At 46.6% G+C, this 27,710-nt stretch overlaps 3 protein-coding genes across 13 annotated transcripts; 1 reads left to right on the forward strand and 2 right to left on the reverse strand.

The window, feature by feature from the left end:
- Window positions 1–5,071: 5,071 nt before the first annotated feature.
- LOC104581300 (BTB/POZ and MATH domain-containing protein 1) lies at window positions 5,072–10,752 on the reverse strand. 11 transcript variants are annotated; one of them, XM_024461131.1, is made up of 4 exons: window positions 10,511–10,747; window positions 10,333–10,407; window positions 9,571–9,854; window positions 5,072–7,345 (listed from the first exon to the last, which is right to left on the reverse strand). In XM_024461131.1, exon 4 carries the CDS (start codon window positions 6,597–6,599, stop codon window positions 5,433–5,435), a length of 1,167 nt encoding a protein of 388 aa, XP_024316899.1. In that variant the 5' UTR covers window positions 6,600–7,345; window positions 9,571–9,854; window positions 10,333–10,407; window positions 10,511–10,747; the 3' UTR covers window positions 5,072–5,432. The 11 variants fall into 11 exon arrangements, 8 of the variants coding, with proteins under 8 accessions (XP_024316899.1, XP_024316901.1, XP_024316900.1 ...); XR_002964821.1 differs by adding exons at window positions 8,154–8,952; window positions 9,031–9,492 and having other exon boundaries at window positions 5,940–7,345; window positions 9,571–10,749; XR_002964820.1 differs by adding exons at window positions 8,131–8,952; window positions 9,031–9,492 and having other exon boundaries at window positions 5,940–7,345; window positions 9,571–10,748.
- Window positions 10,753–12,282: 1,530 nt separating this feature from the next.
- Window positions 12,283–20,293, reverse strand: LOC100834925 (BTB/POZ and MATH domain-containing protein 1). The gene is made up of 2 exons (XM_024461379.1): window positions 19,739–20,293; window positions 12,283–12,955 (listed from the first exon to the last, which is right to left on the reverse strand). The coding sequence occupies exons 1-2, from the start codon at window positions 19,993–19,995 to the stop codon at window positions 12,283–12,285; spliced, it is 930 nt and encodes a 309-aa protein (XP_024317147.1). The 5' UTR covers window positions 19,996–20,293.
- A 1,778-nt stretch (window positions 20,294–22,071) lies between these two features.
- On the forward strand, window positions 22,072–27,267 carry LOC100835233 (26S proteasome non-ATPase regulatory subunit 1 homolog A). Its single transcript, XM_003571499.4, has 12 exons — window positions 22,072–22,327; window positions 23,238–23,407; window positions 23,500–23,611; window positions 23,691–23,859; window positions 23,989–24,123; window positions 24,226–24,545; window positions 24,637–24,772; window positions 24,893–25,141; window positions 25,234–25,454; window positions 25,566–25,824; window positions 25,928–26,680; window positions 26,780–27,267. Exons 1-12 carry the CDS (start codon window positions 22,182–22,184, stop codon window positions 27,092–27,094), a joined length of 2,985 nt encoding a protein of 994 aa, XP_003571547.1. The 5' UTR covers window positions 22,072–22,181; the 3' UTR covers window positions 27,095–27,267.
- The last annotated feature ends 443 nt before the right edge of the window (window positions 27,268–27,710 follow it).

A 27,710-nucleotide genomic window follows, 5' to 3' on the forward strand; every position in this document is an offset into this window, starting at 1 on the left:
AGGGTTGGTTCAGGGTAGCAAGTAGCGTTCGCAAGGGAAGAGAGAGAGCCCGGGGACCCTCCCCCGGCAGGTTGTAAACACTTGATCCATAATCAATACTAGCTCAGACAAGCAGGACTTAGGGTTTTACACCTCCGGGTGGCCCGAACCATGGTAAAAACGTGCGTGCATGTGTTCTTTGATTAGCGCGCACCCCTAGTACATCACTTTGCCGGCCCCGCAGGGCTCATCGGCCGTGCCGGCGGTCGCCGGGGCGAACCCCGACGCCCCTGCCGAACCTAAAAGAGGGCCGTGGCCGCACGCCCCCAGTGTCGGAGCACCGTGCGACGACAACTGCAAAATCGTTTGCATCGTTATTTTGGATGATGTGAGACAAATAGACACAAAACTTATGATTCTGCAGACAAATTAGCAAAAAATGTGCCTCATGAAGAACACTGCCTCAAAGCCTAAGGTTCCGTGAAATTTACTCTTAATTAAAGAAACGTGCAAGGGACGCGAGTTCGGCGCGCTGGCAGGAATAAATGATTGAATGCTGGTGTAATTTCACTTTCAGGTCAGAAAGCTACCATTATCTTTTGTTGACGACGTTGGACAACCATCTCAGGAATTGTAAATAATAAATTATTTATGTACAGTACTCAAAATACTGGACCACTTGGACTTGGTTGACAAAGTTGGAAACGAGCTTGGTGCATGAAGCTTTATAATGAATGGCCAGAGAGAGACTCGGCATGTTTTAATTGAGGAGGTTAGGCACCAGAGATTGCGACTGTGGAGAGTACGTGGAACCCTGGCATGCATACCAGCCATGTTAGCCATTCGACCATGTGTCGGTTCTCTATCCATCCCGGGCAGGAATCCGCTGGCCAGACCTAGCCCATCATTGCTAAGCAGGCCAGGCCAAAACTGTCTGGCCTCAGGTTGGGCTTATTTTTGCTCAGATCACTGAGGAAGAATGCAGTGCTAGTTAGTGCAACCGTGGAGCCAGTTCTTTTCGACTTCTAAACCAGCTTCTAGCTGCAGTTTAAGCTAAAAAAAACTCGATTTCAAACCGTTTCTAAGAGCAGCCCAACTTCAAAAATCCTTCGTATGAGAAAAGGTTGGTCCAAGGTAGCTTCCCGAACTTCTGAAAAATTCCACCTTTCCTTGCCCTAAAAGGGAAGCCTAAATACCTCAGAAATGCAACCGTACCGATTCGCACAAATCACACTGATTCGCACATGACGACCCTGATTCCTCTCCTTTCATCTCCTGTCTCCTCCCCTGCGTAACCGCGTCTAGGGTTCGCCGCCGCCGGAAGCCCTGCCACCGCCGTCGTCGGAAGCCCTACCACCACCGCCGTGTGGGATGCCGCCTCCCCTTCTGCTTCGTGGCGCCGCCCCCGCCGCATGGATCGTGGGCCGCCGCGGCTGCCGCCGCATGTTCCGGCGCCGCCCCGTGCTGATTCGTGGCGCCGCCGCCCCTGTTTCCTGTAGCGCCTCCGCCCTGTGTTGATTCTGTCCTCCGAAGTCCCTACTGCATCCCCCGTTGCAATATGCATTTTGGCATGTTTTTGTGAGATTTTACAGTGGATTTGTTTTGTGATAAATGATGGCAAATGTCTGACATGATTGCAAATACTCCTTGGAATACCATGGTACAATGCCACAATACGAGATGCTATTGCTCTAGGATTATGCGCTATGTGTTTTTCTATTTAGCACTTTACAATTGTGTGATATATCGGTTTGGCCTGCATATGTGTGGCAAATCTGTACGAAATAACTTAATACAAATAGCCAAGACAAAATTTTAAAATAGGGGTATTACAGACTTTTCAACAAACAACTCAGACAATAAGCTAAGATGTGAGAAGCCGAAAAGAACTGGACTACAGTTTTTTTAGAGACTTCTCCCCACCACAGTTTCTACGGGTAGAGAAGCTAAAGCCGTTTTTGGAGAAGCTGAAACTAAAAAGAACTGGCCCTGATATCATTACAACCGTGATAAAACCTTACAAGTTTTAGTATAGCTAGTTAGAAGAATTGGTTTGTGTTGCCGTGAGATGAATCCTCACCGGCCTGCCCCATATTTATATTCACCTCTCGGTTAGATAAGGATTACAAGAGATTTACGAGGGATAACAACAAGGTTGTTGTGTTGCCGGATATGCTACAGTAACAACCATCCGGCAACAGCTATACACGCTAAACCTAACTTGGTTAGGATCTTCATCGGTTAACAAGTATTACTGCGTATGGGCTTCAAGTAATCTTTCAATCATGAAGGTTGTATAGATATATATACTCCGATTTATTAACAAGCAGCATCAATGCAGTTGCTATTTGTGGTTTTATGTTCCGTCAATAATATACTCCTGCTACCTTGGTTTCAATACAACAGATGGAACCTCTCAGAAAAAATACTCCCTCCGATCGATATTAGTTGTCGAAATATTACATGTATGTAGACGTTTTTTCTGCATGGATACATCCATATTTAGACAAATTTGAGACAATTAATATAAATCAGAGGGAGTACAGTAGATGGAACCATTACAGTTCCACGCAATTTTGTTCAACAAGCTATGTGTCCAACAAACTGACACGCTGGCTATGAAAGAGAACTCAGCTCTTATGCACAGCACCTTGGTTTTGTTGCTGGCTAGTTTGGTGAAAGACTCAATCAACCATCAACTCGGTCCCTAATCGGTAAGCGGGCCTACTGCTAATGCAAATAGTTGACAATACATCTCAGAAACGATCAGATTTTTCAAACCGGGCTGTCCCCTTTCCTCCGTAATTGTTTAACGGAAATACCAAGTTCTTACTACAAGATTAAACCCGGAAAAGAAGTGGCGCTAGCAGGAATAAATGATTAAATGTTGGTATAATTTCATTTTCAGGTCAGAGTCTTTGTTGATAACGTTGGATAAGTGGATAACCATCTCACAAATTTCAAATACTCCTAAATGATTGATGTACACTTGCAGTATTGGACCATTGTCTTGGTTGACAACGTTGGTGAGAGAAAAAGTTTTCATAGTAAACGAGTTTGGAGCGACCCCGGTCGCATATGATTTCTTTTCCCCTTTACCCTGGTTAGCTCTGAACTTTCATGTTTTTTTTTAACCTTTCCATCATGCGAACACAATGGAATAAAATGCCTTGTGCGAACAGAATTGAACTTTCATGCTTATTGTGCATGAAGCTTATCAGTGTATTTCCATGATATCTTTACAGCTGTGATAAAACCCCAGCAGAGTTGATAGTTCACATGTTCTGCTTGCTTGTGAAAATGATGCTTGATATTATTACAGGTTAATCCAAATTACTCATAAGCGTAGGTCGCAAAGCAGTTCATTAAAGGTAATAACCAAATGGAGGGCAGAGTTATCTTGCCACTGTTTGGCTCTGAATTCGGGATTCATGTAAGCTGTTGTTCAGGCTTGTGCCTCCTTTAAAAATTCCAAAAGATAAGAAGGTTCCTACGTCCTGCTTGCTGGTCTAAAAGATGCATAATACTTGGCTGCTATTCTAACTTGGTTGTCGCAACAGATGGTACAGTAACTCACAGTCCCCTGTTTGCATAAATATCACAAGTAAAACATAAAACATGTAAACGTACCTTACCAGCTTGATATTCATCAATCTGGAATAGGGGAAACAAAATCATACCCAGCCTTTGGAGTCAAACCCAATTCCATGATTAAAGGAAATTTGTTTATCAAGTGACCAAAAATTGCCAGACCGTACCATCATTTGATCTGTTGTACAGTTGTACTTTTAAGGATCAGTATAAATTGGCTGCAATTTAAACATCAAACTTGTAACGGTTGCAGACTTTCCAGGGAATGATCAACAAGAAATGCTCACTCAAAATGTTTTACATGCATGTCGTTGACTGATTGTATAAGAAACTGGCAAATTTAAGTATACTGATATGTATAATCACTGCGTATGGGCCTCTTGTGATATTTCAATCTTGAAGGGAACATTAGGGTTTACGAACAAGCATCATCAATGTAGTTTCTAGGTGTTATGTTTCCTGAATAACATACTTCTGCTACATGACGCTGATTTAATACAATAGATACAACCATTACAGTTCCACATTGTTGTTCGACGAGCCATGTCTCCAACAGATTGACGAAAGGTGCTGCAAAAAACTAGCTAGGCTTACCACCCATGATTCTAGTTGGTATGAGATGCTCTGGGTATACTAGCAAGATATTCATATAATCTAAGAACTGGGCTGGGTGACAATACATGCTTTGCGAAACCTAATTGTCTTCTCTAGTTCATCTCAAGTTTCAGTCCTTTGTAATCTGTTCTCTTTGGTCAATTCTCTCGACCCCCTATGGCAATATATAACATGTTCCGTTGCTGCATAAAAAAAATATAATGGACTAAGCAAAGAAAGAAACCCATTTCGCTTTCTAGGATACGTCATTGCCTTCATGTGTTTTTTGTTCTGTGGGTACCCTTCTTGTCGTTTCATTGCTCCGAGTAATGCAAGAAGACCAATGTCTATCCAAGTCCTCAAAGTATCCAAAATCTGGCCACACAAATGCAGGGTCATCCAGCTAGTTCCATTGGTTTAACTAGATTTTGAGGCCTTGTTGTTTTCATGCTCTGAAACCATCAGATAAAAAAATTAATCATGACTATTTCCTTGAAAGAAACTATGAAATAGAACTCACTCTTATGCACAGCACCTTGATTTTGTTGTACTCTGACTGATGACTGCTAGCTTGGTGAAAGTGAAAGAATCAACAAAGTATCAACTCAGTGTTACAATCGCTAATCGATAAGTGGACTAACTGCTAATGCAAAATAGTTGATAATACATCTCAGAAATTATGAATAAATGATTAAAATTTTCAAACTGGGCTATCTCCTTTCCATTTAACTGACTTACCAAGTTCTTACAAGATGAAAGGAAATGGGAAAGCAGGGATCCAAGTTTGACACGCTAGCAGGAATAAATGACTAGATGTTGGTATAATTTCACATTCAGGTCAGAGTCTTGGTTGACAACGTTGGATCTCGAAATTATTAATGCAAACTTACGGCACTGGACTACTGTCTTGGTTGACAGTGGATTCAATACAATAGATGCAGTACAATAGGTAACATTAGGATTTACGAACAAGCTTCAACAATGTATTTTCTAGGTATTATGTTCCCTCAATAACATGCTCCTGCTACCTGATGTTGATTCAATACAATAGAATAGATGCAACAATTGCGGACACCATTACAGTTCCGCATTGTTGTTCGACAAGCCATGTGTCCAGCAAACTGACAAAAAGATGGCGCCAGAAACTAGGTAAACTTAGCACCCATGTGTTCCAGTTGGCATGAGATGCTCTGGGAATACTAGCAACATATAATCTAAGAAGTTAACCACCTAGTGACTATAGACTTAGCTTAGCATGGATGATAATACTATGCTTTGCGAAACCTACTCGTCTTCTCTAACACGTCTACTAAGACAGAAGGGCAAGATCTTTTGAGATTGGCATAATCTTGGGTAGCAACCACAGCATCCATCTTATCTGAAGAGTCGATAAATTCAATGCAAACGTCCTTGAGCTTGTCACAGTTATGCTGATCAGCTAAAGCAAGCGTAGTTGACACATTCTCCACATCAAGATTCTTGCCAAGAATGCTCTGACAGACCAACTTGAGCCTGTCCATGGCATATCTATCTGCGGCCACCAGTAAATGCCTGATCATTTCCAGTTTATCATCTCCCTCAAGATCATCCAAGCCAGGCAATGAATCAGTATAGATGAAATGCAGAAGAGCCTTGAAAACAGCAGGCTGCATGTCTTCTATGGTTACAGCCTGCATATTCGTTTCCTTCATCTGCCCGTAGAGCTCTGCTTTGAAGACGGGCGACCGCATGGCCAGCAAAATCTTGTGTGCCTCAAAGGTCTCCCCTCCAACACAGAAAGTGACATCTGTTTGCTCTTTTGCTTCCAACAGCTTGGCGAGATGCTCCGTAATGTCTGACGGCGGTACATCGATTTCAGAGCACACAACCCTGGTTTTGGTCAACAACGACTCTTTGATGACAATAACCAGACATCTAACCACGAGGCGATCGTCGTCGAGGTACTTTGATGTCTCAAGATCACTTCTTGGCACGCATCCAACTGCCCGTGTTCTACTTCTACCCAGATGAACGTCCCTAGAGTTGAACACTATCGGTTCCTTCATGGAGCTGCCCCTACTATCGGTTCCTTCATGGAGCTGCCCCTGCCCAACCGCCCGTGCTTTACCAGCCTCAGATCGTAGAAGGCCCTTGCCTCCGCATTGCTGCTCATGAACTGGAGGCTGAACGCTACATCCTCTTTGGTAACCGCGGTCAATCCGTCGGGGTAGACGCGGATGGACCAGTCGTAGCCGCCGACGGTGAAGGTGGCCGACTGGACGAACTTGCCGACGCCCATGCCCTTCTTGAGGCTGTACCCGGAGATCTCGAAGACGTGAGCTCCCTTCTCTTTCTCCGTGCTGCACCTTGACGCCGTCTCCATGGATGCTGCCCCCATCCTGTACCTGTACGCAACCAAGGTTGATTCCAGTGTCAGATGGTGAGGATCTGAGCATAAGATCAGAGGAAAACAGAGAGCTTTGTCAAAGAAGGGAGAAGAAGAAGCAAGAGGAGGAGGGAGGAGGAAGGGCAGACGAAACCTGAATTGTTAGCAGAGTGCGGCGGCCGAGCAGGGGAGGAAACCAGCGAGGGGACGGTTAGGGCGTGTGTTCTTTTTACCTTTTACCAAATTTTTGACAGCTTATAACTACAAAAATTTTGAAATTTTCTAAGTATATCTCTATGCAGGTTGGTGAAATTTGATTCTGTGTGTTTTTCTAAGATGGTTAAGTTTTTAGAAAGATCATAATTTTTTTAAAATTCCACTGAAAATTACTGAAAGCTTGTCAATTTTTTGTTGAAAGTTCAAACCAAGAGTTGTTCAAAGTTCGTCAGGAAATTTGAACTAACTGTTATAGAATTATTCAAGAACAGCAACAGATTATAGAGTCACTAAAACTCCAACGAGAAATACAGATTTGGTAAAAAGCACGAGCAAGTGAAATTAATTACAGAAGAAGCAGAGGACCCTGGCCTAAACAGGGTTCCAAGTTCCAACCTCCCTAAACCAGACTTCCTTCCAGGAAATTTCCCTGAACTCGCACCTCTGAATTCTCAGTGCTACACACAACAATGGAATCTATAAAACCACTCCTGTACATGTGTAACATAGATCATTCCTCGTCCTCTGCTTTGTACGCTTGAAAGTCCACACCATCTCCAGACGAACACACAAACAGTAAACATCCATGGTCCTCTGCTTCTGCAAATTCGCACAACATGGACCCCATGAAACAAGTATTTTGTATAATTCATAACACACTAGCTTCATCAAATTAACATGCAGCAGCTACAACCAATTCGCACAACAAAAGACTATAGATTCTTTCATGAACAGGCGATATGTTAGAAGTGTAGAGAAAAGCGTACATATATATTCAGGTTCAATCCTAGGACCAAAGGAACTCCACTATGTCAGGTTTAGGGAATGTATAACTAAAACACATTTTTTATGGATGTGATGTTCAAATCTTTGAAGCAATACTACTTACTGAAGGGCCTGCTATAGTTTTACTGCTGAAGTGCACGAAAGCATGAAAGAGATTACAGTTTGCTGGATGCATTAAGAATGGAAAACCATGGTGGTTTGCCATGAGTTTCTGGAGAAAAAAAATTGAACTGAAATGATGATATCTACAAAAGGGAAGACTTGCTTGCATCCTTTGATGAAAGGTATCGCAGCAAACTCTCCATATAAAATGTCTATCGATGCAATACTGAATGTAAGAAATATGTAAATGCAGTAGTATACAAAAATAGGAACCACCAACGTGGTGGAGCTCCATCTAAAGAGGGTGTGCCACGACAATCAACATTATGTACATTTTTATTTGGAAAAGGTGACTGATTCATCATGCATTAAGAGATACGTTAGGTCAGGCTACACACCACAAGGCAAAACAAAGGCTGGCGCTACTCATAATACTCAGACATGACATAGAGCTGTATGTTCATAACAACTGATGAGAGACTTGTTAAAGAACATACTGCAAACAGCAAGTCTATTCTACCAGAGTAACCAAATTGAAGCCGCAAGCCCAGAATTATGGATGAAGTTCATAAAGAACACCACTGATGACCACTTCAAACACCGTCGTCGCCAAGCTTGCCGGCACCATCTCCACCACCGGCCGAAGCACCACCACCACCACCAGCCGAAGTAGCACCACCACTAGCTTGCCTTCTTCGTTGCAAGATCTCACCTCTTCTTATATCCCACCACTCTCTTGACATCGGGTCCATTGTTCTCGGATCCATCATCATCACCTTGTTCTCCTCGGCAAGGATCTCCGCCATCACCTTGTTCTCCTCGAGAAGGACTCTCCTCTCATCAATGGCGACCTTGCGCTCCTCAACTTCCCGGAGTTCTTGCCACCTTGCCATCTCGTCTTGGTGCTTCTTCTCGGCCATGGCCATTTCTGTTTCCAATAGTTTGGCCACCAAGGTTTCCTTTGACTTCACCAAGTCCAAAAATGTTGGAGCACAAATGGTTTCTTTCTCCCTCAAGCTTGCGGCCTCGGAGATAATACTCTTGCCACCAATTTTCTCCCTCAAGCTTGTGGCCTCGGCTTGCTTCTTGGCCTTCTCCTTCTCCCTTCCATCGGGCTTCCCCTGGTTTATTTCTCCCTTCAACGCATCTCTATCATCATTATAATCCAATTCAACAAAGGCCCCTTTCTTTGGCGGTGTTTCTTGATCCCTCAACCTCCACTTCTCACTATGTTCAAGTAATTTCCAACAATGCTGAAACACAAATGGTTTGCTTTTGGATGCTGACATTTGCTTGTACCTCTCCATTGCAATATGATCCTACATTTCAAAAATTGCAATTGTGAGCACATGCATAGTGAACAACAAGACAAACAAATTTGAGACAGATTGACTCACATATTCATCAGTAGTGCAACCACTTGGAGGTGCATTCCTCACTTGATTCAAACAACCACTCCAACGGCTACAACAACTCTTGATTATCTCAAAACGGGCTTGGAGTGATCTCAATGAGCGTGCTGATGCTACCGGCATGAGACGATGAAACATGTCCTCGATTCGTTGCCAATACCTCTTTCCGGTTTGATCATTGCCGGCCACCGCATCAAGTGACACACAGTCCCATGCCTTCACCAATGCGACATCCTCAATATCCGTGTAATTCAAAGATCTCTTTGAATGATTTGGTTGAGAACCTAGATGACCCCTTTCTCAATCTCCTCCACTTCATTATCATCCCCACCCTCTTCATTACCCTCTTTCAAGCCGGCATCAAATGCCCCAAGTGCGGTATCAATGTTGACCGCATTCTCATCCAAAATATTCACATACGATGTCGAAACCGAATGCAAATAGTAACTACACAATGAAAAACGAAATAACTAAGAAAAATCATCCTATTCGGAACACATTCGGAGAGGGGGTCGGAATTTTTACCTCTCCGGCGTTTCCTCAAACACATTGCTTGCGGCGGCATCGTGTAGCTCGCGGTGGGCTCTCCGACCGGCAGAGGTGGTGGAGGAAGGCGCTGGTCTTGGAACAACCGTCTCCTTCAGCCGCTTCGGGCCGTCATTACCCGCCGCCTCAGGAAGGAACCCGGAGGACGTGGCACCGGCCTGAACGGTTACCGGAACGCCCCGCCGCTTGCGTTTGGCTGCCGCAGCGGCTGGATTGGGCGGCGTGACGGTGACGCCGGCAGCGGGAGCGACGGGTTCAGAATACTGGAAAAATATAGGTGAGTTTAGAATGCTTTCACTTTGTCCGGGTTAAAGGTCAATGCCCCAATACTGAACCATGGAGTTGAGGTTGTGCGAATAATATTCAGACATTCAATATTACTTCCTCCGTTCCATAATTCTTGTCTCAAATTTGTCCAAAAATGAATGTATCTATTCCTAAAAAGTGTCTAGATACATGTAAGATTTCGACAAGAATTATGGAAGGGAGGGAGTGTGTGTTAATGGGCACTAGTGGTCAAGTTAGATCTGGATGGCAAGCACAGGAGGGGAAAAGTCTGCTGGCTGAAGATAACTTGAAAAACGGAGTGCAGCATTATGTTGTCCATCTTTAGCTCTGAACTACTAGTATATTAGATTCATGCATAGTATTTTATCCGGATATGTGGCAGCTTGACAAATTCCATGAGAAGAGAAAATCTTTATGGAACAGAGGGAGTAGTTAGATGCTTTACTGGCTTACTCTTTGCAATAGGTAATGCAGCAAGCAATCCGGACCGGGCATCGCAAAAGAGATAGATGTTCAACACGGGGGGGGCTGGCAAAATTAAGATGAAGTTATCTCTCTGGTTACCTGAATTAAGCGCAGGCCCATAAACCCTAGGTCCAGGTCAGTACACTGATCTCAGTTGCGGTCTTACCCGATCGAGTGCCGGCGCCCTTGGCCCCTCGTCGATGCCTGTAGATTGACGGCGCCGGTGCATCTCGCCGGCAGCGCCAAGCTTGGTCGGCCGGCAGCGGGAGATCGCGGATGGAGTAGGAAATTCGCAGGAAGGAGCAAGGGAAGGAAGGAGGGCGGAGGAGGATTCTCCGGCGAGCTCCCAGCTGCGATTTAGGGGGGGAGACGAAGAGGACGAGGCCACTGGCATGTTTTTTTTAGGGAAAGTCCCACTGGCTGGCAAGTACTAGCACATGGCTCGAGCTGGGCTGGGCTGTGGCCCATAACCTATATTTTGGGCTTTTCGTTGCATTCAGAGTGTGTTTATACGTGGAGTACATTTTATGACCTTCTTAATTGGACTACATTTTCTTCAGTTCGATTTCCCTACTTCTAAGGGCTGAGTTTGGCATTGTGGTGGATTATATTAATCTAGTTTTTCTAACCAGTTTTTGCCTATTTTTATGTTTGGCTAACCAACTTATACTTGCTCTCGTGTGTATTTTTTCATAGCTGATTACTCTCTCTGGTCCTAAATTCTTGACTCAAATTTGACAAAATATGAATGTATCTATTTTTTAAAAACGTATAGATACATGTAATATTTCGACAACAATTTAGGATCGGAGGGAATATAAATAAGTTCAGCGCAGCACAGTTCAGCGATGCCAAACCGAGCCTAAATCGCTTTCCCCGGGTTAAACAGCAACATTACAATACTCAACCATAGAGCTCACTTCTGTGAAAAATATTCAGACATTCAGTATTACTCCACTCAAGGAAACGAGAAAATCGAGTGCAGCATTATCTTGCCAATCTTTAGCTCTCAACAGTATCAGATTCATGCATGGTATTTTCCCAGGTTTATGCCAGCTGCATAAATTCCAGCACAACAGAAAAACTACTATCCTGTGCTTGCCAGGGTTAAAGAGGCATACTAGTGTTAAGGGTACGTGAGGGTGGTATCTGAATATGTAAGGGTAGGTTCCCAAAAGTATGAGGATAGTACCCAAATTGTTGTGTGTGTTAGAGTATTTGTGGTATTCTACACTAGTTTAGGAGTAATTTTCTCTTGTAGTATATATAGCCCTTTGGGTCCCAAGTCAATACAAGAAAATCATTTGTCCCTCTCTCCAAAGTTAAGTAGTATACTACTAAGATGCTACACTGACATACTCCTTGCATTTGGTAATGCAGCAATATAGAAGTGCCGAATTTCATAGCTTATCACAGATACAATAGGACAACATACCTGACTTGGGCAATAAAACTGAGTTTGGCCTTTGGACTTTCAGAGTCCACCTCAGAATCTTGCTTAAACGAGATCTAACCACTTACCAGTGACCAAACAAATACAGTAAGTCTAATCTTGAACTCTTTCATTTCACCCCCAAAATTTTTTCTAACAAATGAAACTACTGCCGGGGTTTACTGAAATATAACTTCAAGAGGTCAAACTAGTATGTGGATAATTTTGGAGGTAACATAAATAACGACTGTGATAGTATAAAAGTAGTTCCACATATTGATAATATATTCATTCCAATCGATGAGGCCATAACAATCGTTCGACATATTGGCCTTCGAGTAGTTGTGCATCCGGCAGTTTGACAAAAGATGCACATAAAGTAATAAACCACTTAACACCCAAAATTATCATGAGCTGCTCGACGAAACTAACTAGCAAACTATATTCATAGAATTGAAGGACTAAGTTATCTTTTCTGCAGACTTAGCTTAGGAGGAGCTGCTCATCTACGTTTTGCGAAACTTATGTGCCTTCTCTAACGCGTCTATCAAGAGGGAAGGACAAGTTCTTTTGAGACTCGCATAACCTTTGGTTGCAACCACGGCATCCTCTGAAGAGGCAATGAACTCAATGCAAGCATCCTTAAGCTTGTCGCAGTTGTGCTGATCGGCCAAAGCCAATGTAGTTGCTACGGTCTCGGCGTCAACATAGTACTCACAGAGGAAGCTCTGGCACACCAACTTGAGCCTGTCCATGGCATATCTATCTGCAGCCACAAGCAAATGCCGGATCATTTCGCTGTCACCATCAGCAGCATCAGGATCATACATGTCAGCAGGCAACGAATCAGTGTAGATGAAATGCAAGAAGGCCTTGAAAACAGCAGGCTGCATGTCTTGGATGGTCACCCGCGACGCCGTCCTCTCCTTCATCTGCCCATAAAGCTCTGCCTTGAAGACAGGGGAGCGCGTTGCGAGGACAATCTTGTGTGCAGAGAAAGTTTCACCTCCAACTCCCGCGATCTTGCGCCGTCGCCCTCCGGCACGGGCTGCCCCTCGGATGCCCACTCCTGGAGACGCGCTTCTCCACCTTTCGCTCTCGGACTTCGCTTCGCCGGTCTGCCTCCCGCTGGCGCCGCTTTCCCCGAAGTGCTCCCCGACGTCGGTCTGGATCTCCCAGCTTCATCCGGCCCAGCTGCTCCCGTTAGGTACGATTGTTGACTTGCTGAATTACTGGATTGGTTCCTCCTTTCAGCTCCCTCTCGTTCGTTCGTTTGGCCATGGTAGATTCTCGATTTCAGTAGCTAATTTGCAAGTTCATTGTCGCGCTGCAAGGTGTTCGTCATGGGGACGCCGTCCTCGGCTTCCATGAGGCACCACCTAGTTTGAACTTTCAAATTTCAAATCCTGCTCCCCTGTCGGCTGACCTCATCCCCTCGTCCGCTTCCGATGGATGGGCTCCTCGCCGTCATCGGCTTGCAGACTTGTCCTCTTCCACGCCTGTAGGACGTTTGGCCACATCTTGCTTGTCCGCGTCTGTTCCTGCCCCCTCGTTTTGTCCGGATCCCACTCTTGACCGGCTCGGTTCCTTGGCCGCTTCCCGCGTGCCTGATCCTCCTGGGTCTTCGTCTGTTGGGCCTAGTGCTGGTGCTACGGCAGCCCACCCGACCCCTAAGCCTTTGTCTTTCCCTCGGGCTATTTCGGGACGCCTTTTGCCCATCTCCCGCCCGCAGGGTACGTCGTCCACCTCCCATTTGCATGAAAACTCTGCCGCCTTTGTTGCTGTGCGGCGCAAGCGCCCGCTCACCCTCGATGTCCTCGCTCCGGGGATCCTGCCGTTTGGACCGGTTCCTTGGCTATCTCATGGTGTCTCTTCGGCTCTGACTTCAAGGTTTGACTCCACGGGATCCTCTTCCGCGCTGCCCCAAGATTCGCTTGGCCATCCTGCTGGCTGCGCTGACGACACTTGCTCCCCCGTGAACCCTCTCGCTCTAAGCTTCGCACAAGCCGTGCTGTCTCCTGCGCCCTATTTAAGCCGGACGCCTCCCAGCCACAACAACAACTGCGCCCCTTCGAACCCTAACTTCCTCCGTCGCTGCTTCCGTTGCCTGGCCGTCGACCACCAAGTCGCTGACTATCGCGACCCGGTTCGCTGCCGTTCCTGCTGGGGGTTCGGTCACCGGCAAAGTTCCTGCCGTCGCTCAGGTCAAGCTTCGACACCGTGGTGGAGATCGTCTCCTCCGACACCGACACCGACTCGGACGCCTCCTTCCACGACAAGTACATGGTCCACGACCAGCCTGTCTGCTTCGACTCCGACGTGGACCCTGAGGAGGTGGAGCCCGCGTCGGTCGGCAACGGTGATCTCCCGCTACCTGAGCTCTCGCTCAGCTCGCCACAGGCTGCCTACTCGACGGGCGACTCCGCCGACTACGAGGAGTTCTGCTCTGGAGACGAGTCCGACGAGGGGACGGTCCTCGGCGACACTCCGTCCCCCTACGCGCGCCCGGATTGCTTGGACGTCTTCATGCCTTTCGTCCAGATGGAGCACTACAACAACCTTGCTTTCGCCCACTTCTGGCCGCCGCCGGCGTCACCTGCTTTCTTCGTCCGCCGGGCTCTGCAGTCCCGCGAGTTCCATCCGTCCGCCTCGTTGCGCCCGTCTTCTCAGGGCGCGGCACTTGTCTGCTTCGGCTCACACTATGAGAGGGAATATGCGCTCCGCAACAGTCCGTATATCGGGCGCGAACACACTGTCTACCTCACTCGCCACAACGAAACTGAAAACCGCTTCCTCTTCGACCACCTTAACCTTGCCGCTCTTTCTATCACCGACTACCCTTTAGAGCATTGGTTCCTAACCACATTTTCACCTCCACTGCTCCCTATGCTAACCCTTTTGAGATAGATCCTATCTGTATCTCCGGTGTGGACTACAGTGCGGTGTTGGTCACTGTAAAAGCTCGCTCGCTCCGCATCATCCCCCGCACCATCGCTGTCCATGGTTTCTCCGGTGATGGCACCATTGCTACTATCTCCATTATACACTCCTAGAACCTTGAAGATGTCCACGACAACCCCTTCCCCCCTCCTCGCGGAGACGGCGGCTTCTCGGACGGCTCCAACGGTGGCAGCAGCGGCGGAGGCGGGGATTTCCCTGCTTTCATGGACGCCGAGCTTGCGCCCCCCTTGCCGCCTCCCGGCGCTGGCAATGGCAGGGGCTTCTTCGGGCGGGTGGCCCAACTGCCGGGCGGCAGTGCCATGATGGCCACTCCAATGCTTTTCGTGCAGGCTGCTCCTCTCAACGCCAAGCCTAAATCGGTGGAGATGCTGCTCTTCCCTGGCTAGTTCGAGGTCCACGTCACCGGCGTCAACGGCGAGCTGGGCTTCTACCGTTTGCCGATGCAGGTGGCGGGCAAGGACGGGATGCCCGTCGCCAACCTGGCCACGTGCACCATCGGATGCCTCGACAAGGTTGCCACCGTCGGCCCTAGGCGCGCCCCCATGCTGTCGGTGAAGGTCCTTTGCCGCGATCCCATTGCCGCTCGCCTGGCAGAGGAATCGACGATCTCTCTCCTCGACGCTTCTGCTACTCTGTAGCTTGACGCCCCCCCCCCCCTCACCCCACTCTCCGCCCTCTCTGCGTCGCAGCCCTCGCCTTGCCGCCTTGGAGTCCCCAGAGTTTGTCTCCATCCTTGACAAGGCGGCCGAGCGCAAGAAGCTTAAGATGGAAGGGGGCGGCGCCGCAAAAGGGAAAAGGCTTGTCGCCGGTGAGCTACCCGCGGCGGAACTTCTCGAGCTCGCCGTCGACGGTTGCGCTCCTTTGTCTCGCCGGGACATCGTCCAACTTGCCGCAGCCTGTGATGTCGAGCCGGCTGCTTTCTTGGAGGTGCCCGAAGCAGTTTAGATGTTGCACATCACATCGTGTTTGATGCTCATGGTCACCTGGCTCTTTCTTGTGTTCTTAGTTAGCAGCTACGGCTTGTATCCTTTTTATTTTTGGGCTTCTTTAGCCTTGTATCCCCTAGCTGTTCCTTACCTTTGTTGCAGTGCTTGTTCTTCTCTCCTTCCTCCCCCTACGGGTCTTTCTACTCTGAGTCCTCACTGTTGTATCCCTTCCCTTTGTACGCGTCGGTGTCCCACTTCCTTTAAATGAATCGGAGTTTCCCTATTGTCTCATGGAATGTTCAGGGCCTCGGTCGGCCGGCGAAATGCACGGACGTTAAAGCCGCCCTCCAATCCGCTTCTCCTTCTATTATTTGCCTTCAAGAAACAAAACTTGTCGATATCTCCACCTTTAAGGCCTCATCCTTTCTTCCGCCAAACTGTCGCTCCTTTCACTTTTCTGCTTCGGCCGGAGCTTCCGGCGGAATCCTTGTTGCCTGGAACGACGATGACGGGTGCTGCTCTATGGTGGATAAGCAGCCCTTCTCACTTGCTTGCTCCTTCTCTTTCCGCTCTTCTTCCTCTCCTTCCGTGTTTCGAATGTGTATGGCCCGTGCGACGCTGTCGACAAGCAGGCCTTTTTAGATGAACTCTCGCTCCTTAGTCAGCAGGTCAACGGCCCGTGGGCCATTTTAGGTGACTTCAACCTCACCCTGCGCCCGTCGGATCGCTCAAATGCCAATTTTAACGCCGCAGATGCGGCCCGTTTCTCCTCCTGTCTGAGCAGCCTGCATCTCATCGAAATCCCGCTTCTTGGGAAGTCGTTCACGTGGTCTAATCAACAGTCGTCCCCCATTTTGGTTAGGCTAGACAGGGCGTTCATCAACCACGACTGGAGTTCATTCTTCCCCAATTCGACCCTTTCCTTCCTTCCTCGATCCACCTCCGACCATGTTCCCCTAATTCTCTCCGTTTCCTCCGATGTGCCGGTACCCTCTATCTTTAGACCGGAAAATAATCTTTTGCTTAATTCCTCCTTCCGCCTCCTGGTTGGTCGACTTTGGCGCAGTTTTGGGCCCTCCCATCGTTCGCGGGGACAGCCGGGCCTCCTCTGCCGTCGCTTCAAGCGCGTTCGGGAAGAATCAAAAAAATGGATGCGTCACACTCGTGCTCCTCCTTTGCTTGTTAAAAACTGTTTAGCGGTCATCTCTTTTCTGGATAAAATCGAAGAAGGATAGGTGCTTTCGGCCCTTGAGTTTACACTCAGAGTTGAGGTCAAACTCTCTCTCCATCGGAACAATGCTCTTCAAGCTTCCTATTGGAGGCAACACGCAAAAATTAAGGACTGCACTCTTGGGGACAAAAATTCCAAATTCTTTCACACTTGCGTCTCGGTCCGACTCCGGAAGAATCAAATCAAAGTTCTTGATCTTGACGGGACATTAGTCTTCGCTCACTCCAAGAAACAAGCTTTCCTTACTGATTTCTTCTCCTCGATCCTGGGGTCCGTCGGATCTTCCTCGTTCAGTTTCGAGCTGGATGACTTTTTCTCATCCTCTCGCCTTTCCCCATCTCAAGCTCGAGCAATTGTCGCCCACTTTTCTCTTCCTGAGATTCGATCTTGCCTGCTACCTATGGATGACTATTCAAGCCCAGGACCGGACGGCTTTGGTCCTGCCTTCTTTAAGAATTTCTGGGATCTTGTGAAGCACGATCTTTCGGACTTCATGGCTTGCTTCTTCTCCTCATCGGCCGATCTTCGGAGAATCAATAAAGCTTATATTGTCTTTCTTCCCAAAAAACAGGGGGCTTCTGCCCCCGATCATTTTCGCCCTGTTTCGCTTCAAAATTGCTGTGTGAAAATCGCGTCCAAATGCATGGCCATTAGGCTGCGGCCCCTCATCCCTTCGCTTATTCACCTTGACCAAACAGGCTTCGTTCAAGGCTGCAGTATCTCTGAAAACTTCATTTCCTGCCGATATTGTCCAAACTTGCCACCGTAGGAAGCTCCCCTCTATCGTCCTCAAACTTGACTTCCACAAGGCCTTTGACTCTGTCTCATGGGCTGCCCTTGATGGCATTTTGCGCGCAAAAGGTTTCCCCGATAGGTGGTGTGCATGGATCTCAGACCTTAATTCCTCCAGCGAATCGGCGGTCCTCCTGAACGGGGTCCCAGGACCTTGGATCCAGTGTCGCCGTGGCCTTCCGCTGCCACGGGTCTCCAGATCAATTTTTCTAAGAGCACCTTTGCCCCGATTCATGTCAACCCCACCGAGGCAGCCCAGATGGCTTCTATCTTCGGCTGTCAGGTCTCATCCTTCCCTCAGTCCTACCTGGGCCTTCCGCTTTCGACACACAAGCTTAAACTCGCGACCTTCTGCCCCATCATTGATAAGATAGACCGTCGCCTTGCAGGCTGGAAGGGTAAGCTGTTGTCCATTGGCGGCCGAACCATCCTTGTCAGGGCCGCTTTGCGTGCTCTTCCTTCATATGCGATGGGTGCGATCCGTCTTCCGGTGGGAACTATCTTGGAAATTGATAAACGTTGTCGTGCCTTCTTTTGGACCGGCGACGATCACGCCAATGGGGGGAAACTGTAAGGTTGCTTGGGACGAAGTTTGTGCCCCGGTGGAAAAAGGCGGGCTCGGCTTCCGCTGCCTTCGCACTCATAACTCGTGCCTCCTTCTCAAACACCTTCTAAAAATTCACAACCCCGTCTCTCCACCTTGGGAACAACGTTTCGCCACATCCTACGGTTGGTCCGACGGGCGGGACCTGGGAGATGTAAACCCCCTCGATTCCTCTGTTTGGAAAGACATCTCTAGTACTCTTGATCTCCTCAGGTCGATCTCTAAAGTTAACGTGGGTAACGGTCAATCCACCTCCTTCTGGCTTGACCTTTGGCTGGGGACGGAGCCGCTCGCCTCCCGCTTCCCGGCTCTGTTCTCGCACTCTTGGAGACCTAACATCTCTGTTGCTTCAGCTATTTCTTCGCTCGCCAGCCGTTCAACATTCCAGCCGCGTCTGTCCAACATGGCCCTCAACGAACTTGGCAATTTGCAAATTCTGGTTTCTACTGTTGTCTTGAATGTGCAGGCAATCGACGTCCGGGTTGGGAGATTGGATGACAGGGCTATTTCCACACGTTCGGCATACTCCGCTGCCTTCGCCACCAAGACGGATGACCCGGCGGCCACCGCCGTCTGGAAGAACTTCGCCACCAACAAAAGCAGGATCTTCATCTGGCTCGCAAATAAGAACCGGATTTTCTCAAACGACCGGCGCTTCCGTCGGGGGATTGCGGCTTCCGCCAAATGCCCTTTGTGCGATCAAGACGAAACGACTACTCATCTGTTGCTCCACTGTGAGTCCATTAGGCCGGTCTGGGACGCTCTTCAGTTGGTTCACCCAAGCATCGGGACATGCTACAGCCTTCAGGATCTGCTAGTATATCGGCCTAATGACAGGGTCCATGCCACTGTTATCATCTCGCTGCTTTGGAATATCTGGAAACGAAGAAATGCACTGGTCTTTAACAATACTCTTGAAGAGCCCTTTGAGGTGGTGCAGCGATGCTCCTCTGACATCGGACTATGGTCTCTTCGCTGCTCATCTTCAGCTTCGAAATCGATTCTTAAGGACTGGGGTCTGATGTTCGCACACCGTGCCTCTAACTTGTAATCTTCCCTCTTCGACGCCCTTGTAAATTCCACTTGTAAAGCTGTTTTTTTAATAAAGTTGTGTAGGCTGGCTGTCGTCCGCCGTAGTTCGGGTCGAAAAAAACAATGAAAGTCACATCCACTCCTTCCTGCTCCAACAATAACTTGCCGAAATGATCCGATAAGTTCGACAGCGGCACTTCGATTCGGGAGACCCTGACGGTTTCGGCGATGCGTGGTTCTCCGATGACGGTGAGGACACATTCAAAGGCAATCATCCTGAACGCAGCCTGATGTTACCCCATCACTTCTTACCATGGCTCGACCAACGACCTGTCTGCCATTGCGGAAGATGAAGGATTCGGGGGTTTCCTTCCAGCATCATACTCTTTGACAAGCCAGTAACTTGGTTCACCAACCTGAGGTCATAGACGCCCCGTACCTCGGCTTTGTTGTTCATGAGCCTGAGAAAGACTAGCCCGCACTGTCCGGAATAATCCTTGCGCCCGTCGCGATAGAAGCCGAGGGCCCAGTCGTAGCCGCCGACGGCTAAGGTGGCCGACTGGACGGGATCGCCGGTCTTGATGTCCTCGTACCCCACGATCTCGAACGTGTGTGTGCCCCTCGCCCTCTCCACGGTGCACCTCGACGCCGTCTTGCTGATTTCGGATGGCATCGTATCCTCTGTGCGAAGTGCGATCAAGATCCCAAGAACAGATCAGAACGGATAATGGTGAGGAGGGACGGGGGACGGAAGGGAACACGAGAGAGGAAAACACCTTCAAGAAACAAGGCAAGAGGATAAGAAGGCAGAGGAGAACCTTGGATAGCCGGCGGCGGAACGAGGAACCCTTGTTTTCTTAGGAGACTGGGGCGACGGGGCGAAGAAGGTTGGCAGTTTTGGATTCGTAGCGATTTTTGATTCCAATTTTTTTTTATTTTTTTAAAAGGAGGCAAAAGTCATCTCAATAATTAATAGAAAGTTCTACAGAATATTTTCAGTATTTATATAGCCGCAAAACGGCACACATCAAAATAGCCTAATCTTCGGACATTGCATTATCCAAATGATGTACGTCCGCAGTCACCCAATTTGCTGCCCCTATCTTGATTTTGTCCATAATAATCGATATTTTGGATTCGAAATAAATATTCAATTTGGTGGTGATCGTGGGGCAATCAAAGTTGACAATTTTGGATTTGGCTCACTTGAATTTGGCTCTTCGTATATAGATACAACCGACTATAAAACTGGTGGATTAATATATTCATATTAGTAAAACTGGTGGATCAGTAAATTCATATTATATTGCCGTATGTAAAATAAAATTAGTTAAAAAAAGTAAGATATTAACATGATATAGATTTATTTGGTGCCACATATACAACACATAGAGCTGCAAAATTTGTGACCCTCAGGGTATCTTTTGACCATTTTTAGTTCAACCAAATGAACTAAAAGTTTAAAATGTTGCGCCCCTAACAACACATCACTACCATGTTGCCGAAATAAATCGGCACAAATATAGATTTGGGTCAAAAAGTTGGTCGCGAGGTTAGGACAAGTGTTTGATTGCAACAACATCACATTTCTCATGCATCGTGCTAACATACTAGTATGATTGAATAACTTGCGATCAAATATGATGACCAAGGTACTCAAGACAATGCAAAGTTGGCAGATGGTTAGTATAAGCGGTTGACTGCACCAACATCACACTTCTCTTGCATCGTGTTACAACTCTAGCAATCGATTTTGACATAAAAGTTATGGCTAGATGAATTTGTGGCACAAATATGACAACCAAGATACTCAAGACAGTTCAAAGTTAGCAGATGGTTAGTACAAGCGGTTGACTGACATCATACTTCTCTTGCATCGTGCTATAACATATCATAGGATAACTTATAGTCAATATTTGTCACAAGTGTAACATGTGATTTTGTAACTAGCCATATTTGATTAAAAAAATCTTAGTTTTTTTTGTCCGCCAGCTTTGAAACATTATTTGTTTGTTGAATTCCATGCCATCCAGGTTATTTTTTCTAAAAAAAAAGCACCAGGTTATCCAAACTCACCTAACTTAGTTAAGTTGTGCCCATTACGAAGTGAGAAATTAATTGCCACTGAAACTGTGAGTAAACAAAAGAAAGAGGTTTCTTTATTTCAAACATTCAATGTGGTCTACAATCTACAACGTATAAATCCTGGCATACCATAAGTTATATAGATATATGTTTTGTTCGTGCTCACAATTGTAGATCGCCACACGCTATGCTATATCTCGCTTGCCATGGTCACTTTTACGGACATTAATTTTTGTATGGTCATAATCCTAATTTATTAACTGCACTTTTTTGATGATAACATATTGCCTAAGGATAATTTCTCCAACCAAGTAAACATAACCATACGCACCAAATCACAAGTATAACAATGACCCGCCCCAATTTGTACTTCGAAAGTCCCACTGATAAAAGTGTGCTTGAAAATATATTAGGTATCATATGTTTCTCAAAAGTTTATGAACCAGTCAAGTCCACCAACCACCAACCTGGTTCGAGAAATACGCCTCAAGAGTCAGGACAGTTATTATCGGAAAAAAAAGAGATATACGACTAAAACTTGAAAATAAAAAGGAAATACGTGATCCGGCCGGAGAAATACACGGTAGCCGACTTGGCGACGCACGGGCTGTATACACATATCGCGGTTCGCCCCTCCCAAAGTCGTTATATTCCAAACCCGCACCCCGCCGATCTTCTTCCCCTCCAAGCAAAGCAAAGCAAATCGACGAACGAACCGAGGAACCAGATACGCGCGGACTCCGGCGGCGGAATCGAACTAGGCGGAGTCGCGCGATGGCGGCGGCGACGGTGAGCTCGGCCAGCGGGCTGCTGGCGATGCTGCAGGAGCCGGCGGCGGAGCTCAAGCTGCACGCGCTCTCCAACCTCAACTCCCTCGTCCACGTCTTCTGGCCCGAGATCTCCACCAGCGTCCCCGCCATGTGAGGACCCCCCTCCTTCCCCCTGGCTCCTCTCCGCCCACGAGCTTTTCTTGTCCGGTCCACCCCGCTGAACTCTAGTTAGTATCATCGCCCGCGCTGTCGTCGTCTACCGCTGCATCTGCAGCCCTGATTCGTTTCGTGAAGTGTGGTTTTGTTTGGGTTTGGGTGGTGATAGATTCGGTTGCTGCGCGATGGCGGTGTTGCGCGGTTGAGTCAGTCTAGTTCGATTCGATCTGGCGCTGTTTTGAGGAAACCCTATGTTTTTATCTGTAGGTTGGACAATTTGGGAGACCTAAGTGTGCGGTTCCTGTCATTGGTAGCATGAAACCTAGAATTAGAGTGCAAATTTACTACACTTTAGTTGCTGGGGTTCATGTGCTTGAATTGGTGGGTACTGAAGTAGTCAACATCTAGATTCGGATCTACTAACGTTTCTGGTTGAGGGAAAAGTTAGTGAAGTAGACTTCCCATAGTAGGATGGAACCTAGCTTGAGGGTTGTGCGACTAGTATGGTTAGGTTTTTTTTTAGGGATGTATCCGAGGAATGATTTAAACCTCTTTAAAATGTCTGAATTGCAGCCTTATAGGTGGAACTTATGTTTTTTCATCTTGAGCACTTGGAACTTGGTTTGTTCTTTCTTCTTAGTTTCAATCCAATATCTAATTATATTTGAAGAAATTCCATCTGAATGTTTCAATGTGATTTACTTCCTGAGAGATATCTTCATGGTAGACAAATAGACAGTACTGGCGAACATGATGGCTTATTTGTCCATTGTGATTTAGGTGCACTGCAGAGGATCCTAAGCATTATTCTTAATCATGGGGACTGGTTGTAAAACAATACATGATGTTATGTGCTTTGTGCTTGTGTTCCAATAACTTATGTCTTATAATTGCTTATTTGTAGTGAGAGCTTGTACGAAGACGAGGAGTTCGATCAACGGCATCTCGCAGCACTTGTTGTTTCAAAGGTGTTTTACTACCTGAGCGAGCTAAATGATTCTCTGTCATATGCACTTGGCGCTGGACCCCTATTTGATGTCTCGGAGGATTCTGATTATACTAATACACTTTTAGGTGCGGAATTGCCTTGGTTTCTTATCAATTTCAGTTGAGCATTGTGAAAAAAAGGTTTGTTCACATGACAATTTGCTTGTTTCTTTCTTCAGCAAGAGCATTAGATGAATATGCCAGCATCAGATCAAAGACTTCCAAAGCTACTGAGGAGGAAGAAATGATGGATCCAAGATTGGAAGTCATTGTGGAGAGAATGCTAGACAAGTATGATAGTATCCTGTTTATCATTTGGTTTCCAGCATATGCAGTGCTCTTTTCAGTGTCTAATAGATACTTCTTTCAGGTGTATTCTCGATGGCAAATATCAACAGGCTATGGGGATGGCCGTTGAATGCAGGAGACTTGATAAATTGGAGGATGCAATCTCTCGATGTGATAACCTTCATGGAGCTCTTTCTTACTGCATCAATCTATCTCACCAATATGTTAGCCATCGTGAATATCGCTGCGAGGTAAGGGCATGATGTGGCACATTGGAGTCGTGAATCCTGCTAATTCTTACCTTGTATTTTTTATCTTTCCAGATTCTTCGTACTATTTCCTCAAGTGACCCAAAACTTTGTGTTTTTTTATCTTTCCAGATACTTCGTTGTCTTGTCAAAATATACAAGACGCTGTCCAATCCGGATTATTTAAGCATCTGCCAGTGTCTTATGTTCTTGGGTGAATCCGAAACTGTTGCAGATATCTTGCACAAGCTGCTTTCTGGAAGCGAGGTATGCACTATTGTTTTTGTTTAAAAAAATCATTTACTTGATGTGCATCATTGATTGCTGGTTAACTCAGTTGTGACCTAAAACTTTGTGTTTAATCTCCAGGATGATGCTCTCCTTGCATACCAAATTGCTTTCGATCTTGTTGAAAATGAAAATCAGGCATTTCTCCTGAATGTGCGGAATCACCTTGACACACTGAGCATGCGGACTTCGGCTCTACCAAGTGGACAAACTGATAATGCTGCTACAGAACCAGCTGGTGATATTCAGATGGGAGACGATGTTGCCACATCAAATGGAAGTGCTCAGGTTGTGGATCCGAATGAAGTAGCAGTTACTGATAAGTTGTCAAAAATTAAGGGGATATTGTCAGGGGAGACATCTATTCAGCTGACCTTACAGTTCTTATATAGCCATAATAGGTAAAGTGGTAATATCTTATCTGACTAAATTACAACACCTGATCTTGTATTAAGTCCTTTATCATATTAATTTGGTTATTTGATTCAACAGGTCTGATCTTTTGATATTGAAGACTATAAAGCAGGCTTTGGAAATGAGGAACAGCGTTTGTCACAGTGCAACTATATGTTCCAATGCAATCATGCATGCAGGAACGACAGTAGATACCTTCCTCAGAGAAAACTTGGTAAATTTTATTTACACTCAGTTACCTGACGCCAGTTTATAGCATCTTTATCTTTCATATTGTCATGTTTCCCTGTGGTATTCTCATCGCATTTTGTGACGTTATTATGTATTGTTACAGGAATGGTTAAGTAGGGCGACCAATTGGGCCAAGTTCAGCGCCACTGCTGGACTAGGTGTTATTCATAGAGGTCACCTTCAGCAAGGCCGAGCTCTGATGGCCCCGTACCTACCACAGGGTGGTGCTGTAGGCGGTGGCAGTCCATACTCAGAAGGTGGTGCCCTCTATGCTCTAGGTTTGATTCACGCCAATCATGGTGAAGGAATCAAACAATTTCTTCGTGAGAGCCTTCGCACCACCAGTTCAGAGGTACTATTCAGACCCTCTTTACTTTAATTTTTCTTCTGTAACAGGTCTTTCATATAATTTTCTCATATTTAACTTCAAACCATATTATACAGGTTGTCCAGCATGGTGCCTGTCTGGGACTTGGGCTTGCATCTTTAGGCACAGCAGATGAGGAAATATTTGAGGACATAAAGAATATTTTGTACACAGACAGTGCTGTGGCTAGCGAGGCAGCTGGTATTGGCCTGGGCTTGCTTATGGTTGGAACAGCCACTGAGAAGGCTGGAGAGATGCTTGCCTATGCACATGACACGCAACATGAGAAAATTATTAGGTAATACTTTTTTGTTGTTGCAATCAGCATCATTTGAGAAGCATAGAGTTTCTTTATCCATGATGCTAGAAATAGTCCTGTTCTGAATTCTGATACTCTCCCTCTCTCCAGGGGCTTGGCACTTGGAATTGCATTGACAGTGTATGGCAGGGAAGAGGAAGCTGATACCTTGATTGAACAAATGACTAGAGATCAAGATCCCATACTTCGTTATGGTGGTATGTATGCAATCGCTCTAGCATACAGGGGAACCGCAAATAACAAAGCTATCCACCAGCTTCTGCATTTTGCTGTGTCGGATGTGAACGATGATGTGCGGAGGACTGCAGTGTTGGCTCTTGGCTTTGTCCTGTACAATGAGCCTGAGCAGGTTAGTTTCACCTTCAATGTTTTTTGTTGATTGAAATTTTCACTAAAATCACATTTGAAATGTGCTTGATCAGCAACTGACATGTCTATAACTGTGAATGCAGACTCCCAGAATTGTGTCCCTGCTCTCTGAATCATACAATCCACATGTCCGTTATGGTGCAGCTCTAGCAGTCGGAATCTCCTGTGCAGGAACGGGATTAAGTGATGCCATCTCCTTGCTGGAGCCTCTTACTTCAGATGTTGTTGACTTTGTGCGCCAGGGCGCTCTCATTGCAATGGCAATGGTAATGATCCAGACTAATGAATCATATGATCCTCGTGTTGGAACATTCAGGCGCCAGTTGGAAAAAATTATTCTTGACAAGCATGAGGACACCATGAGTAAGATGGGTGCCATACTAGCTTCTGGCATCATCGATGCTGGTGGTAGGAACGTCACCATCAAGCTTAAGTCGAAATCAAAGCATGACAAGCTCACTGCTGTTGTCGGTCTGGCTGTTTTCAGCCAGTTCTGGTATTGGTACCCGCTGACCTATTTCATCAGCTTGGCCTTCTCTCCAACAGCCATCATTGGCGTTAACTCTGATCTGAGAATGCCGAAGCTCGAGTTTCTGTCGAATGCTAAACCATCACTCTTCGATTACCCCAAGCCAACAAGTCAGCAAACTGCGACTGCAGCAGTCCAGCTGCCGACAGCCATTTTGTCAACCTATGCAAAGGCAAAATCTAGGGCGGCAAAGAAGGATGCAGAAAGCAAAGCCCAGGAAAAGGCAGAGGCAGTCCAGGAGAAGGCAGAGACAGCCGAGGGAAAGGCAGAGGCGCCAACAAGTGAAGACGCCTCTACTTCCATGCAGGTAATTGTCTTCCAAGTTCCAGACTCTTCTTGATAATGCAACCTTGATCGATCCCTAAAGTATATATAACTCATGTTGCTTACTTTACGATCTTGTTAGGTCGACGGTGCTGCTCCAGAGAAGAAGGCGCCTGAACCGGAGCCGACGTTCCAGGTCTTGGCAAACCCAGCCAGGGTTCTCCCCGCCCAGGAGAAGTTCATAAAGTTCCTGGAAGGCAGCCGGTACGAGCCCGTGAAGATGGCTCCCTCAGGGTTCATCCTCCTACGGGACCTGAAGCCCACCGAGGCCGAGGAACTAGTCCTCGCCGACACCCCTTCGACCGCTGCAGCAGCGACAAATGCCACGAGCCAACAGTCGGCCATGGCTGTCGATGAAGAGCCACAGCCGCCCGAGCCGTTCGAGTACACCTCGTGATGAATATGGATCGGTCCACCCCACCATCACCAAGGAATGTTTGGGTTGTTTGTATTGTTGGCAGGAACTGCTTGTTTTTATCACACAGCTAATTCATTTCTTTCGGCCGGTCACGTCGCCTCTTTGTATTGATATTCCTTTTTTTTTTAAATATATTCTGTGACGACGTTTTACGGCCGCCTCGAAGGCCATGTTGTTGGGACGGGCACACTAGCTGGTAACCAACATATTGCGCGACAATATAGGACGCAAATAGGGCGCGAACGTGCCCGCGTTAGCAGGTCAGCGCGTACTACAGCAGAGCGGAGCATGCATGCATGTCCTTTTATGTTTTTGCAAAATAAAATTTCAAAATGTTATATCTCTCAAACTATATACCCGATCTACGATCCGTCTTTACAGTTAACTTTGTCGCGACGAGATCTTTGAAACCAGATCCTGCATTGATATGTTTCGACAACTTTTTTTCGTCTTAAAAATTGCCACCTTGTAATATATTAAGTTGCTATCCTGTAATATATGAAGTTATGAAGTTGCCACGTGGTAATTTCATACAAAAATAAGACTAAAGTTTGTGTACTAAAATTGCCAACCTGTTGATAATAAAGTTGCCACA

This window comes from Brachypodium distachyon, chromosome 3, assembly GCF_000005505.3.
Source record: "Brachypodium distachyon strain Bd21 chromosome 3, Brachypodium_distachyon_v3.0, whole genome shotgun sequence".
NCBI lineage: Eukaryota > Viridiplantae > Streptophyta > Magnoliopsida > Poales > Poaceae > Brachypodium > Brachypodium distachyon.

What these genes read in the sequence shown, in the direction of transcription:
- LOC100834925 (XM_024461379.1), bottom strand. Translation starts at nt 19,995, where the DNA reads ATGCCATCCGAAATCAGCAAGACGGCGTCGAGGTGCACCGTGGAGAGG. An exon ending in CGGGGCGTCTATGACCTCAG is followed by an intron (nt 12,956 to 19,738) that starts GTTGGTGAACCA and finishes GGCCGGATGAAG; the next exon opens with CTGGGAGATCCAGACCGACG.
- LOC100835233 (XM_003571499.4), top strand. Translation starts at nt 22,182, where the DNA reads ATGGCGGCGGCGACGGTGAGCTCGGCCAGCGGGCTGCTGGCGATGCTG. An exon ending in ATCGTGAATATCGCTGCGAG is followed by an intron (nt 23,860 to 23,988) that starts GTAAGGGCATGA and finishes TTATCTTTCCAG; the next exon opens with ATACTTCGTTGTCTTGTCAA. An exon ending in CAACATGAGAAAATTATTAG is followed by an intron (nt 25,455 to 25,565) that starts GTAATACTTTTT and finishes CCCTCTCTCCAG; the next exon opens with GGGCTTGGCACTTGGAATTG.
- LOC104581300 (XM_024461133.1), bottom strand. Translation starts at nt 6,599, where the DNA reads ATGCTCAGATCCTCACCATCTGACACTGGAATCAACCTTGGTTGCGTA.